Source organism: Rhipicephalus microplus, chromosome 6 (genome assembly GCF_043290135.1).
Source record: "Rhipicephalus microplus isolate Deutch F79 chromosome 6, USDA_Rmic, whole genome shotgun sequence".
Taxonomy (NCBI): Eukaryota; Metazoa; Arthropoda; class Arachnida; order Ixodida; family Ixodidae; genus Rhipicephalus; species Rhipicephalus microplus.
The window spans coordinates 160,268,991-160,284,944 of NC_134705.1; the positions used below are offsets into that span (position 1 = coordinate 160,268,991).

At 43.7% G+C, this 15,954-nt stretch overlaps 1 protein-coding gene across 1 annotated transcript; it reads left to right on the top strand.

The window, feature by feature from the left end:
- Positions 1–763: 763 nt before the first annotated feature.
- Positions 764–14,890, top strand: LOC142765619 (uncharacterized). Its single transcript, XM_075866886.1, has 4 exons — positions 764–1,127; positions 6,073–6,135; positions 8,288–8,376; positions 14,542–14,890. The coding sequence occupies exons 1-4, from the start codon at positions 1,043–1,045 to the stop codon at positions 14,818–14,820; spliced, it is 516 nt and encodes a 171-aa protein (XP_075723001.1). The 5' UTR covers positions 764–1,042; the 3' UTR covers positions 14,821–14,890.
- Positions 14,891–15,954: the final 1,064 nt, after the last annotated feature.

The following is a 15,954-nucleotide window of genomic DNA, read 5'->3' on the forward strand; positions in this document are numbered from 1 at the left end:
AAATGCGACGCTGTTTAAAGAGGCGGACCCAGGTTACGAGGAGAATTATCAGTATGGCATACACACCACGTGTCAAGCTTTTGCAACATCTAAAGAGACTAAATATGGAAAGTTGCCTTTTTAAGTTAACATGACAGTACCAAATGGAGAAGCCACACGAGAGAACAATTTATCGTGGGCTAAAGAATGTGTTTTAAATATTATACACAGCTTTGCAAGACAATATCGACGAGTTTTACTCGTCTAGGTGTGGGAGGTGTAGGCCTGATAAAATGCGATGTTGCTTCAGAGCCTTTCTTTCGTAATATTGCAATTTTATTCAACTCTTTCAAACGCGGCCCCGTAAATTTCTACTGGGTGCTCGAACACGGCAAGCAGGTCGCGGGGCAAAATCTTTGTAACATTTTATTTCCGAAACAGCGATACTAGCAATGCTTGAGCTGCACTTGCTGTTTTCTAAATTGTAATCTCCTCAATCTCATCACTGTGATCAGGAAACAGAGAGGAAAAGTACAGCAGTAGTACGTAGAGAAATATTTAATTTCAAGCCCTTTAGCAATATCATCTAAACAAATTGCCAGTTCACTGGTGAACTCTCGATGGAAACAAACAGCTGATCAGGGACGCAAGCTTGGCTTGGCACTGGCTTGGCCGTCCATACAGAGCCAAAAGCCGCTGCAGGAAACTGGATTGCGGATCGTATTGAGACAAAATATTTTATACATTTTTGTTTTCTTTGTTTCATTTCTCTAATAGCTCTTGTAATGGCGTGGACCGCGCTTCGTGATCTCATGTACCGGCGCACTGTTTTTAAGTTTAGTATGGCGCACGATAATACATGATTGCGTGCTTTAATTTAAAAAGGTTCGCGAGTATGGCAGCAACACTGCAATGTCGGGAAGAGGCACGGGGAAGAGGATAGTAGTAGAACCAGTAGCAGCTGCATGCCCGGGTGGAGCGACTGATGCCCAGATGGAGGAATGTCAACCCGATGCCTTTTGTGTTGGCCGTTCTGGCAGTTCCGCCGACTTTATAGAAAGAGATGACCCCGTCGCTTGTCCTCTTCTCTTTTCCTTCGGGCATCAGCGACAACATTGACGGACGACGTGTTCGACTTCACCGTGCACGTGAGTATAGGTTGGTTTTTCATTCGAGTGAATTCTTGTTCAGATTTGCAACTTGTCGACTTCATCCTGATCACCTGTCACCGGCAATAAGTGACATACGTGTGATATTTAGGTGAAATAAATGATAATGCACATTTTCTGCTCCATTTGCGTGACTTAGCTACACCAGGACATGAGGTAAAGCCTTTGTCGCCTAGCCACTAGCAGGCAAGATCGATCACTCGCATCCTTCAGTTCACGAATCAACGCGCCTGCCTTAAAATTAGTAAGCTGCTCGCAAAGAAATCTTACCGAGGCAATTTTGTTTTCTGTGAACAATGCACCGTAGATTTGTCTTGAATAACAAAAAAAACTTGAAAAATAAATGTCGCGACCTTTTAGAAAACGCCGTGTCTAAGAGCTAGACGCGGCATTTTGTAAAAGGCTCATTAAATTCAGTATGTTTTCGTAGTTTCTGCTTGAAATTATTATTGTCTATGAATTTCATGGCCCAATCTTTTGCTCTGGCTGAAAATCTCGGCGGCAAAAACTTTGTTCAGTGTCCCTTTAAGGGCAGGTGTAGATGCCATCATTTCAGTCGCAAATCTTTTTGCTAGTCGGTCGGCAGGTTAACAATAAGGGTACTAACTAGAGTTCCAGATTTCATCAGCAACACATCATCATGGCTTCATCAGATGCTGCATTATATACATTCTATCCTCGTTTTTAAATAGGTGTACCGTATGGTCCACTGTTACAGGAAACAAGCGAGCTCATGGACAGTGAGCCATGTTGTGCTAACTGGCAGCGAGGCTTGTGAATGGGACGCATGCGCATAGAATCGGGGTGCGCCCAGTTTTGTCTGCCATTTCTCCGCATGTACGCATGACAGCATTGGAAAGCGCATCCGTATTTTAGCTGTGCAATTTATCTAGCCCAGTGCCTCCTGCTTCAGGGATTTCCTGTGAGCACAAAAAATGCATGATTTTAATCGTTGCTGCAGTGTTTTGCAAGTTGTCACCGTAAAGCACATCATATTTTTCGCATAATGCTCGCTGCAACTAGCAAGTTTCGATGACTCAATATGCTGTTCAGGTCTGATGTAGCAAACATTTTAAGCTCGTCCTCGTGACCATGAAATATTGGTTTATTAAATAATGGAAGGCAGAGTTGGTATCAGTTGATTTACAGTGTGAAAATGAAAAGTGCGAAGGACCGTGCCTCGCAAGTAAGCCCCGAGAGCATGAGCAGAGAAGTAGCAGATGAGGATGCTCATGCGCTGCATTTCCAAATCTCACCAGCACTAATGCTTGACGGACTGCTGGCCACGCACTAGCGTGATCTTTCTGAAACAGGACTTTGGCCCTGTAAGCATGTTCTTGAAGGGCATAAGTAAAACGTAGAATGGGCCCCCTAAATGCACCCATCCTTGAACCATTGGGCTTATAAATTAGTGCCCTTTTCAAAATACAACTATTCTGAGCTATAAATTGTGACACAACAGTGCACGAAGTTCAAAAATGGGAAAAAAGTCTTTAAATGTCCCCTTTATACATAGTGTTCTTGTGATGTCACTTCTGCCGTTGTCGCCCTCTCCCGCCATGCCCGGGTAACTCCCTGGGTACCTACGGCAGTTCACGTGCTGCAGTGCGGTTTGTTGGGGGCTCGTCATCTGTTGCTGTGAACGATGTGGAAGCATTGTGGTTTTTTGTTTTCTTACTTTAACGAGCTCATTGGATGAGGAAGGCCTCGCTCGTTCACTCGATACAAGACCAGATAATCAAGATGTGCGACACATATACCAGCCACGGCGTACACCGGCTGCCCGCCACAACCTATGAGGGCCTATTATCTTGCTTTCACTACAAATTACCTGGCCCAAAAACAAGTGAAAGCTCAAAATCTCTCGAGCCGCTATTTTAAGAGTGGATGTGCGAAGCGCAGCTGCTCCTATCGAAAACTAGTCGTGCAGAGCTAGGCAAGTTTAAGAGATATAATATTATGAATATATTGTCACGGCCTACGCCACCAAAGTAGCAATGCCCCCCCCCCCCCCCCCAAGTGTTTTAAACAGTGCTGATGTTGAGCTTGAGCCTCTTTGATTGCAATTTGTGGAAATAGTCGAGGAAAATATTATACAAGGCAGATAGCGACCTTGCGTGGTGTGTGCCGCAGTAATGCCAGTCATCACTTTATTTTTCGCGTATGCTTTAACACACTTTTCACTTTGTATTTTGCTTTTGTTGTACGCTAATGTACAGTGGAGTCACTGAACATGATAGAGACCGTGTATAGAAATAATTGACTAATAAAAAAAAATCCTGACGCCCAACTTGAACCGATCGGCTATACTTCAAAGTGAACTAATATTGTTTCCCATTCTTTATAGTTTGTTTCAATGCAATACCAAATCTCCGCGATCACCATCACGATTTTAACCGCCTTCCTCGCCATCATGATTTTAACTGCGGACAAGTTTCTATGTACAGTATCTTGGTAAGCTATATCTGTTTGCAGGTAAATACTTGGCTATGGCACTTACCCGTAATGAAGTTGCACCTGAAGATGCAAATATTGCAAAGTTTCTTCATGTAGCTTTTGTTAATCTGCACCAGCCAAATACGCTGGTACTTTTAGGAAAATCGGAATGTGCGTTCTCAATTTTAGGTTATGACTTTCAGCGAAGAAACACCCTAAGCCCTGCTCCCTCTGCGTGGACTACTAAATCAACTTGCCTCACTAGCAGCTCATAATTTCTCAAACTTGCATCGTGAGGCAAAACTAAACGGGTACAAGCACGAGGAGACAACATGGCAGTTGTAAGCGATAGATTCGGTTGGTGCCCGGGCATGTTGGTGGCGCATTTCGGAAGTGACAAAAAGGCGCTGCGAGATGCATGTGCACACTTTGTATAGTTGCTGTATTGGACAGCAAACTTTTTTTCTTATCTGAGCAGTTTTACCAAAGGAAGCTTCATCATATGGCGTGATAAATGAAGCGAATCCACAGGTTGAACCACATCATAGCCTCGCTGTGCTTTTGTACTTTTTTTAGCTCGCAAAATTTATTGACGGATAAGGCAGCACTTGTTTCTTTACCATATGATCATCTCCGGTGTGCTGCTGCCTTAATATTTCAAATTCTAAGCATTTACACCATTGTATGCTAACTTTTCCTTCAAAGTGAGACAAGCCACATGTGTATCGTAGATCAAGAAGCATGCCAATTTTACGTAATTGCAAGGTAAACATCAGAAATGCACAGTTGATCAAAAATACTAGTTTAATGGTGCATCTACATAGCAGAGCACCTGTGGCACCTCGAGAACAAGATAATGCCACACATGTTACAAGAGATAATTAAAAAAGACAGGGGACGTTCCGTGAACAAATAGAAACAAAAATAAAATGGCACGTGGCAGCGAGCGAAGGCGGCAAGGGGGGGCGGGAGCCCGTGGGACTTCAGCGGATGAACGTAAGGTGTGTGTTCAATACGTGGAAGAAAAAAAAAATTCAAAATTTTGGCGACTGAAATGAGGGTGACTTAGTGAGTGTGCTCATGACGAGAGTAAACACGGTTATTATTTTTTTTTTCAAATCTCTTTTGAAAGCCACAAAAAATCTGTATGTGGTGCAGCCTAACAGAAGGTCCGTGAAGGCAAATTATGCATTCGTCGTTGTACAAAGGCTATTTTTTTTTTCATGCGCACCATCCCCGCCGCGGTGGTCTAGTGGCTAAGGTACTCGGCTGCTGACCCGCAGGGCGCTGGTTCGAATCCCGGCTGCGGCGGCTGCATTTCCGATGGAGGCGGGAATGTTGTAGGCCCGTGTGCTCAGATTTAGGTGCACGTTAAAGAACCCCAGGTGGTCTAAATTTCCGGAGCCCTCCACTACGGTGTCTATCATAATCATATAGTGGTTTTGGGACGTTAAACCCCACATATCAATCAATCAATCATGTGCACCATAAATAATGCTCAAAATTTAATTGCATATGTTGTTTTCATCCTCGCTGTATTCCGTGCTGTTTATGATGTAAAAAAAAAAAAAGTAGCACGCTGAAGTGGTGCTGCTTTTGGGCAACAGTTGAAAATAGCGGGGTGCATGAATGCGGAATACTGCTGCTTACACTCAAATCACTCTTGTGGTCACCTCCCACTGTTTGCAGCGTGTGTTGTGTATACACAGCTGCATATTTCCTAGCTAGAAAAATTTGATTTTAGGTGTTTCACGCCATTTTCCATGTAACTATTCCACAATTGCACACACTGATCAGCAGGCTTTCAATTGCGCTGAAGGACACAGGTGCCATAAAATTCATAGTCGATTCTTTCAAGAAACCGTATGTAAAGGCTGAAGCTTCATGCGTACATACACACATACATACCATATTGTTTTTTGTACTTTATGAAAGCTGCGAAGGTCTCATGTGTCTCCAAGCGTAACCTGTCTTATTTATTCTCCATCACCACAAAAGTTTTGTGAGTTTCAAATAAAAGTACTTTGCGCATGGCCACTTTTGGGTAATTTTTTTGTGTAGGTGTTATTTGAGCAGCCTACAGTGTTTACTTTATAAGCCTGTATGTATATGTTGCATTATAAGGATGCAGAATGTGTGTAGCTGTACAATATAGATGAAGTGTAAAAATTAAGGGTGTCTATTGTAGTGTTCTTGCAACCAATCTTACCCCCGTATTCTAGAACGTCCCTCCACTCAACACTTCACCTTCACTTGAGATGGCTGATGGGAGCGCCGTCTCTAAGCAGAGAAAATTGCTGCATGTCAGCAATAATCTGCTGTGATTCTCGAGTAGCGCAACGTCGCTTTCAAACGAGCAGCGGCACGGTGCTCAACTCTGTCAAGTGAAGGGTGAAAGTCGAATCGGGGAGCGTTTATGAATATGGGGGTTAGTTTTGTTGTCTTGTTAACCTGCCATTAACACTGGATTGATGCTACTTTGCTCTAGCTGTACAGTGCTCTCCAAGGCTCAAGGAGGCATCGCACGTGGAAGGCTCGGAGCAAACCATGCGTGAGTTTCCTTTCATTGTTACACTATGCACGTATTAAGTGATAGGCTTTAATGTATGCTATTTGTATTGTGCAAGTTTTTGGGGACATACAACTTCCAACACTTATATGTTCTGACGAAAATCACGCAAGAATGAGAGAAGCTTGTGCAAAAATTATGCAAGAGTGTAAGAAGCTTTTGCAGAAGTCTGTGAAATGAAGTTTTGAAATTTTGTGGCAATGTGTCATTGTACAGTGGTCAACAGTCTTGCTCAGCATGCTTGACTGCAGGGCTCCCGGCTGCACATGCGCATCTACGGAGTGCCTGATGCATGATGGGCCAAATGTCAGCCTGCACACTGGTGCCTCTTATCCCCGTTTGTCTGTTACATCAGTGTCTCTTGTAAAGGGGATCAACTGTGCTACCTTTTTTTTTTTTTTTTCGAATGTAATGAGTTCTTTTTCCAGATTATTGTTGTTTTAAGGTAGAGCCTCACATTTCTATCAAATACTGAAGATTCTATTTTTCCTTCTAGATGCTATGAAGTCACTCCTTGTGTTACAATAGAGTGAACACTGTTATAAGAAAAGCTACTTGATGGAGTTAACTCACTCCATATTGACTTAACACACAGAATTGGTGAAAACTACACTCCATTCCAGCTGCGTTAGGAATAATATTCATTTGCATACTTTTGTTTCTTTTGTTTGTTTGTTGGCTGGAGGTTTGGAGTATAGGGTGGCCAGAGGGCACTGTGTAGTCTTTCTTCATCTTCCCAATTTTGTGAACATCAATTGATAGCCGTATGGGAAGCAGCCAGCATGCTGAAACAGCGGTGCAAGCATGCAAGATGTTCACCATTGCATGCAGTCAGTTGCTGTGAGCAACCTACTGCATACAATTAACTGCGAGTGGTGCTGCACTATGTGTGCCTCCTGGAAAGCTGCAATGGTAAAGTGCCACAATCGTATAGTAACATGGATAACATCGCAATTTGTTTGTTGAATAATTTTGCAACAGAATCAATGGAGTTTTGCATAAATTTGTGTATCTGCCTGGTTCATCAAAGCTACAGAGTCAAATGCGGTATATACTCGCGTATTATGTGTACTTGTTTTGTCAATCCGGTCATGTGCGAAGCTAGTATGAATCGCTGGCCTAAAAGCTCAACTGGGAATATATGTTGCAGGCGCTGTCACAGCTGTCTCAAAGCGGATGGTCATTTGTTTGCTAAGCCTATTCAAATGCCCCCATTTTCTTGAAGTTCTTCCGAACAGTGCTCACAAAAACCAGTTCCCATGACAGGGTTATACCAGAGAACATAAGTACTCTCCAATAATTGTCGGGAACCCAACGTAAAGTAAGATGCAGACAAGGAAGCGCGATGCCAACACAGTGCTGTGTGTGTCGCCCTTCATGTGTGTGTGTGTCCATTCCTTGTCCCAGTCTTCTATTGCGTTGTGTTCCCTCCGATATCTAACCAACACACCCAAGCTTCTATGATAAGTCTTATTCAACGCACTCTTCTGCTGGCTCCCATACCGAATATTGCATGTCGAAGAACTCCACGCTGATGTGCTTAGCGGTAGCATGGTTTCAGTTTTCTTCGGTAAGCTTTATAACAGCAATCTGCCTCGTATATAATTATTGTAGCCTATCACAAGGAACGGTAAAAACGCAATGGCCAGATGGCGAAACCGAAAAAAAAAAAAAAGAGTGCGAACACCTGCCTCATCTAGTTGATGTGACAGGTCCTTGCACGCGTTCAACATCTGTGCTGTGTCTCGGGAATACATTCTTGCCGTGGAAGAGGTGGGAAGATAGGAGGCAAACCTTTAGGCATTTCGGACTACACATAAACAGGTTTCGGTTTTCAAGTTCGATATTCTAGGGAAAGCATAAAAGTTCATGGAAGAAGGGACCTTGCACTCAGTCCATTTTGTGTAAGACTGCACTCGCCTGCTCGACAAGAGATGTGCCTGACCAGAGCATCATGAAGTCAAATGTGTCTGTGTGTGTGCTGGCAAGGTGGCTCGGGCTGGTTGGGGAGGGCAAAGTATGCGAGCAAAAAGTTTCTTGTAGTAAAGCAGGCTGGCTAATTATACTGGTGAGCAAAATATGTGAGGATGCAAATTGTGCGAGTAAATATGGTATGTACTCTTGTATGTTTCAGCTCTATTGCTACGGATCCTGCGGATCCAACTTGGCATCCGACAGCAACAAAGAGAGGTTCTGCAGGAGGTGCGACAGCTGAAGCACGAGGTACGGCTCTTGTCCGTGCCTCAGCACGCCCAGCCAGCACAGCGCCCCTCTGACCTTCCCCGGCTGCCTGCTGGTACAATTGGAGAAGTGGAGGCAGCAGAGGCAGCTGTGCAGAGTAAAGCTGTGGCTTTAGTATATATTTCTTGATTTTTAATATGCCTATGTAACATGCAGAAATTTAGTACTGCTTTAAGATACTGTGTTTCGGGAAACAAACTAGTCAGGTTATCTCATGAGCCACTGTACTACAGTCGAATATGAATAATTCGTACTCAAAGAGGCCAGAAAATTTGTTCAAATTAAAAGAAGTTCAAAATAATGAGTTACCGTAATTACTTGAATCTAACACGCACCTTTTTTCCGGTTAAGAGAGTTCATAAATCGCATGTGCGTTAGAATCGAGTACGACAAAAAAAAATGAATATGGTCATTCTATTGCCATCGCCACTTACAAAATGGCCGCCCCCTACGTGCGTCGGCATGGCGCGTCGGTCATTTCTGCCTATGTGTTTCCCATGCGCGGCACTTCATACGTGTGCTGAGGAGTTCGTCATCTTGTAGTACATTAGCATCGACGGCATGGTAGGGCCGACTCCAAAAACTCGACGAGTGCACCACAATGCTGCTTCTAAAAGAAAAGTCGTCGCGTGTGCCGGAACGGACAGAAATCGGGCCGCATCGCGGTCATTCGAAGTTCCCGAAACGTGCGTGTGGTACTGGCGGAAACAAAAGCAGAAAATTGTCGACAGCAAAGATTCACGCAAAGGCTTCAGTGGACCACAGCAGGGTCGGTTTCCACAAATTGAAGAGCTGCTCGGCGAGTATGTGATTAAGCAGTGAGCGGCACAGCGGCCCGTGACGACAGAACTGCTCCAAGTGCAGGCTATGCAGTTAGCCTTAGAAAAAGGGCTAATGCAGAGCCATTTTAAAGCGAGCAGGTGCTGGCTAACGAACTTTATGAAGAGAAAAGGCTTTTCCCTCCGAAGGCGAACGGGCATATGCCGGAAGTTGCCGGAGGAGTACGAAGAAAAGTTTCAGAGTCTTCAGAGGTTTCTCCTAAACTTGCGGCACAACAACGGCTACCTGCTTTGGCAAATCGGGAATGTCGATCACACGCTTCTTTACTTCGACATGCCTGGCACCACAACCGTCTAGGAGAAGGGGGCGAAGCAAGTTTGTGTACTGACATCGGGCCACGTAAAACTAGAGTGACAGCAATGCTCTGTTGCACGTCAGATAGGCATAAGCTTCCCCCGTACTTCATATTTAAATGGAAGACGCTCTCAAAAAGAGTCGTTTTTTCGCGAGTGGTGTGATCAAGCGGGCCAACGAGAAAAAAGGGTGCGCGTTGCAACCGATGTCTTAGTGTTTTTTTTTTTTTTTTTTTTTGTCGTGGAAATTGGGCGCGCGTTACAATCGAGGGCGCGGTAGAATAGAATAAATACGGTAAACGAGCGGAGGGCTCACCATGCAGTGATGCATGTGCATGGAGTTTTATTCACAAATTACAGGACATCCGTCATTAATTAAAGTAGTCAATACATGTCTGTACACGTTGGCCTTGCAACGAGTCAACAAGTTTTGCGTGCAGTTTGCAAAGCATTTGTACTTCGGCTTCAGTATTCTCCTGGCAAAAGAAGTTGCGCGCGGCAATGTCCAGTGCTGACACTCTTCGAAGACAACTGTGTTTCCACTGTTACCATCTGCGCTGCAGCCGGAACGTGGCCAGCACATGATGAGAATGGAGGAGCGTCTCCACCTGGAGAAAAGCAGATCGGCATTCGAGAGAGAAGCACTCCGCGGCAGCTTTTTTTTTTCTCTCTTCATGCGCGGTGTTGAAAGGAGAAGAGTCTCTACATAGCAGGGACGGAAAACAGGGAAGCGTGACACCGGCGCGTTGCAGATTGGCATGAGAGAGCCAACTCTCTGCGACAGCTTTTTCTCCCCTCTTTCTCTTCATGCGCAGTGTTAAGTGGAGAAGGGTCTCTACGTGGCAGGGACGGAAAAAGCCGAAGCGTGGCACAGGAATGTCGCAGATTGGCATTTGGCAAACATTCCACCGCAGTCTTTTCTTTCCTTTTCTTCATTTTCTTCTTCAAGCACAGCGATGAGGTGTCTGAAGTGCCACCGCAGGATTGGGCGGGGTGCTGAGAGCATTTTCGGAGCGCGGTATATCTTTGATAGGACCACAGCGTCAGTTCGAATTAAGTGTGTTGGAATTAATGAGATTTGACTGTATTTACTATAGTCTGTGAAGTCCGAGTGAACTGTCCTAAGCTAGCAGACGATGTAGGCGGCATCGTGTGTTTGATGGGCAGTGACTAGCAATAGCCTGCTTAAAACAGACATTCAGTAATTTTGTTCATTTATCACCCTATTTCGTGTCCGCTGCGGCTCTCTCTACTTTGAGCTACAGTTCACCCTGCCTTGTGTTAGCCGATTTCTTACTTTTTTAAAAATCTAACATGCACCCAATTTCGCAGTGTGAAGAAAAATGCACCTTTGTTTATTGTGATGAGATTTCTATAGCGACATGCCTCTTTGTTGGCTATGACAGAAAAATATAAACAGCAAATGGTGCGACCATCTAGTGCGACCTTTATTTTTCTATCAGTTTCATCTATGACCAAGATTTGGTCGCTCTAAGGTTGCCTCTTAGTACGCCTTGATCATGTTCATTTATCTTGTTGTGCTCTGCTTACAATGCATTGATTAAAAACATGTCCAAGCTTCTTTTTGAATTCCACATATTTTATCGTTTTTCACGTGTAGAAGCTACTCCTGGTCAACATTCAGGCAAAGACATTGTAACCTCGAAGAAACGTGTATTGGAATTTGAGCACTGTACAAAGTAATTCTTTATTCAAAAAAAACCTTACAGGCCCCAGAACAGGGCATTGGGTAAGGGGGGGAGGAATCGGAATGAACAGTTTACAGGCAGGATCAGTGCAAAAACAACGAAAAAGTATATATATATATATATAAATGAGATCACATTTTAGGCTATACAAGGTGAGGTAAATTTGAGGGAATACAGCACTTGTTGATATGAACATGGCGACAGAGGGATACATTTTAAAATAAAAGACAAGGGGAATATAAATCACCGTTACGCAATGCACTCAGAATACAAAAACAGGGTCACATGGTGAACAGAGTGAGTAGCTGACGGCGAAATGTATCGGGATTAGATATGGAGGCTATGCAATCAGGGAGGTCATTCCAAAGACGAACGGCCCGAGGCAGTGGTGATGAATTGAATGCATTAGTAGACCCGTATATGCGCATGAAGCTGAACTGATTATGCAATCTGCGTGAAAACGAGTGAGGTGTTTCAAGCTGAATTCCGGTTCGTTTATTAGAGGTAATATATTTCTGGAACAGACAGAGAAGAGCAATACTGCGACGGCTATCCAATGACGGCAGCTGAAGGTCTGATTTAATTTGCGTTATGTTTGACGTGATGTCGTAGTTTCGTGATATGAAGCGGGCACCTCTGTTTTGAATCCTTTCTACCATAATTATCAAGTAGTTTTGATGAGGAGACCAAATTGCTGAGGCGAATTCTAATATTGGCAGAATAAAGGTAAGAAAGGCTAGTTTTCGAATATTAGTAGGGGAATTTCTCAAGTTGCGGCGTAGGTAGCCCAGTGAACGTGATGCTTTGGCACAGGTAGACTCGATATGTGAGGCCCATGAAAGATTCTCTGTGAGAAGAACACCTAGGTATTTGTAGGAAGAAGTGTGGGAAAGCATGGTATTGTTCAAGTAATAGGAGAATTCAGAGTTTACGTGTTTACGGGTGAAAGACATTACCTCGCATTTTGTTAAGTTCAGTTTCATAAGCCACTTGTCGCACCAGTTACAAATATGGTTGAGATCTGCTTGAATGGTTAAGTGGTCATTACTGGAGTTTATAGAACGGTATATTATACAATCATCGGCAAATAGACGCATGCAAGAAGTAATCTCGGAGGGTAAGCCATTAATGTAGATTAAAAATAGTAAGGGCCCAAGGACGCTGCCTTGCGGTACGCCCGAACTAACAGAAGAAAAAGGGGACGCAAGATTGTTAACAACAGTGAACTGCTGTCGAAAAGAAATGAAGTTTCGAATCCAGGTTAATGTTAAAGAATCAAGTCGTAGAGCAGATAGCTTAGAGATTAGTCGGCAATGGGGCACACGATCAAAGGCTTTAGAAAAGTCAAGAAAGATACAGTCCGTTTGAAGGTTGCTGTTCATGTTTGAGTGTAAATCGGTGGTGAATTCAAACAGTTGTGTGTCACACGAAAATCCCTTTCTAAAACTACGCTGATTAGGAAAGAAAAAATTGTTCGTCTCGAGGTGATTGTACACGTGTGAACTGATTATGTGCTCAAGCATTTTGCAGCATATGCAAGTTAAAGATATGGGTCGATAGTTGTCAGGCGAGTGAACATCTCCAGTTTTGTGAATTGGTTTTATTTTTCCTATTAACCAGTCGTCCGGTAGCATGCCAGATGTTAGAGATTGGTCAAAAATTTGGCATAATATTTCGCTTGATATGGGGAGGGTGTTCTTTAGTATCTTGGAATTAATGTTGTCAATACCGGCTGATGTGGATAATTTTAGGTTGTTAATGAGTGATCCAATGCCTCCAACAGTGACAGTAATGGGTTCCATATAGGCGGCGTCAAGTTCAGGAAAAGTAGGCACATTGGAAGAATCTTCCTGAGTGAAAACAGATGAGAAGAACCTGTTGAAAACAGAGGGGCAATCGGCGATAGGAATAGGTATTTTGTCAGTTCCATGTAAAGTAATAGTGTTAGTATCTCTGACCGGAGATATAGTTCGCCAAAATTTTTTGGGATTAGACTGAAGCAGGGAAGGTAGGTCTTGCGAGTAATATTTATCTTTAGCTGAGGTTATTTCCGAGCAGTAGGTTTTCAAACAGTGTCTGTATGCCTGCCATGCCCCATCAGTGCGCAAGCGTTTAGCCCTGTTGTACAACCGTTTCTTCTTGTTTCGCAGTTTGCTAAGGGACTTGCTGAACCAGGGGCTTAATTTATCGTTGGTTATGGACACTAAGGGAACATTCTTATCGACTAGTGCTGTTAATTTATCTCTGTAGAGTACCCAGTTTTCATTTACGGATCGACAAATGAAAGTAGGTAGTAACTCTTTAAAAAAAAATTGTTCTAGTTCTGTGTTAATGGCAGCGTAATTTCCTCTATTGTAATCGCGAATTCGTTTTGTTGTTTTGCCAGATACGGGCTTCGGGATGCTTAAATTAAGTTGGAGGAGGTTATGGTCACTAAAACCGCTCACATTTGAAATTGAAAGTATTGTGTCAGGAGCGTTGGTGAATACCAAGTCCAGGATATTGGAAGCACGGGTGGGTTCTTTGACAACTTGGAACAGGTTGAAATCCAACGTTATATTTATTAGTTCTAAAGACGCTTGACATGAGGATGACATGTGTTCCCAGTCGATAAGAGGAAAATTAAAGTCACCGAGAACATATACATGGTTAGATGGGCATGACTGAATGGCATGAGAGATGCTATCACGCAAGTCACCCAAAAAGGAATGATCAGAATCTGGTGCACGGTAACAAGCCCCAATTAATATACTATTTCATAGCTAGAATTATTAAGGGTTATAACAGTGTTGTATTTGATTTCATAACAGCGAAACTGCATTCAGAGAAGGACTCTGAAAGGTTCTCACACTGAGTGTGAGAGGGCTGATGTGGAAACCATTTTAGGTCAAGTCAGTTGAAGTTAGCGTAAAAAAACAATGAAATGTTATGATGCCCAAAAATTCAAGTTGTTGTTTTCAGTGTCCTCTTCTTGCAGATTTTTATCATGAAAACATTTCGATGTGCTGTTGCGTTTACTCCATCTATGCTTCTTGCATTTTTTTACAGCGCCAGCACCTCCTGCAGATTGGGGGACGTGGCCTCCGAGAAATTGGTGTGAATGCCATGAAGGCTGTATTGGCACATGACGTGCAAGTGCTGTACAGCCTTCATGGCAGAAAAGGGAAAAGGGCCTTTGTGAACCTGCGGCTCTGTAGATTAGTGACAGGTTAGACTTGTTCATTGTTTTATGTGTGTGTACCCTTGTGTATTCTCTGTACTGCAGTGCTTCATGTGTACTATGGTATTTCTGTTCTTGTATGCAGATGTCATCTGCCAAAAAGCAGGGTGCGACCAGGCGGAGGCCCTCAACTTTATTAAGAGGTGGCTGCCAGGGTCTGGTGATCGCTGTGGGGGCAGGAAGCGGCGCTTCAGAGAAACATTTGTTGCGGAGCAGCCCGATGATCCCCACTCTCAGAGTGCAGATTATCGGCTGCTCGCGGCAGCTGGCTTCCTGCCCAGCCACAGCAGCCAGGGCCTTGACAGCACCACTGTCACTGTGTCCCCAACGCAACCTGACCTGCAGTAGAGCGGGCCTTTTTTAGTTGTGTATATATATTTTTCAATGTATACATTTTTTGTTGTACCAAATAAATAAAAAAAACAAAGAATAAATAGTCTGCAGACTGTCGGTGGTGCACTGTTCGGCTAGCTTATGCTGATTCGGAAGCACCATCACCATGTTTTAGTTACAAAAAAATGCTCTAAACTATGAATATTCTCGATTACCATGTGGGGGACATATGTGGGAATTGCAAGTGGGGGACATACGCTTTCAGCATTTACTTCCTAACGACTTTTTTCGATCTGCTGTACCAAATACCAGTACCAAATAAAGCACTCGCTATTGCAAAAGATAAATTGGTAAAAAAATAAACTACACTTCTAGTGTTAGCAAAGGAAATAAGGTATAAAAGATGAAATAGATCGAGTAACTGCTTTCAGTTCTCGGCATTCAATTTTCTGTTGCCCCAAGTATACAGGGCTGCAAAGCTACAAGAGCGGGTCATCGAGGCATATTGTTTAAATCTTTCGGTAAGAAAAATTCCCTACTAATAATGGTTACATAATGGCAAGCCAATCAGTAGCCAATATTCGTCGTGCAGGAAACATCGGTGTAATAACGGCATTCGATTGGCTGCAATGTGGCCCTGGATTGGTCCAATGTCGGTCGTACATCCGTAGCCAATATTCGTCGTGCAGCAAAAATCGGCGTAAAAATGGCATGTGATTGGTTGAAATATGGCCCGATGTTGGCCGAACATTGGCAGCTTTGTCGGCAATACGATGGGCCTTCGTCGGCCCAATGTTGGTTGCATACTGGCTAAAACATCGGCAAAACGTCGGCCCATCATTGGCTTGAACGTCGGCCTGACATTGGAAGAAGTTGCACTTCCGACGTTGGCCCGACGTCGGTGCCGATGTTAGCCGATGTTGGTCCAAGATTGGTCCAACGGCGGCGTGCTGCCTGGGCAGAGGACTTTTTAAGAATGATCCCTGTGCACATCTCCCAAGGACATCTTAATAACCACACTGTTGGGACATCCCCTACACACATGTCCGAAGGACATCTGAAAAACCCACCCTGTTGAAATGTGGGACATTGAGATCTTTTTGGGAAGTCCTTTGGATGTTGTGTGTTGTCTAGGTTAGCGTTAACTACTGTGGGGGTGCTAACA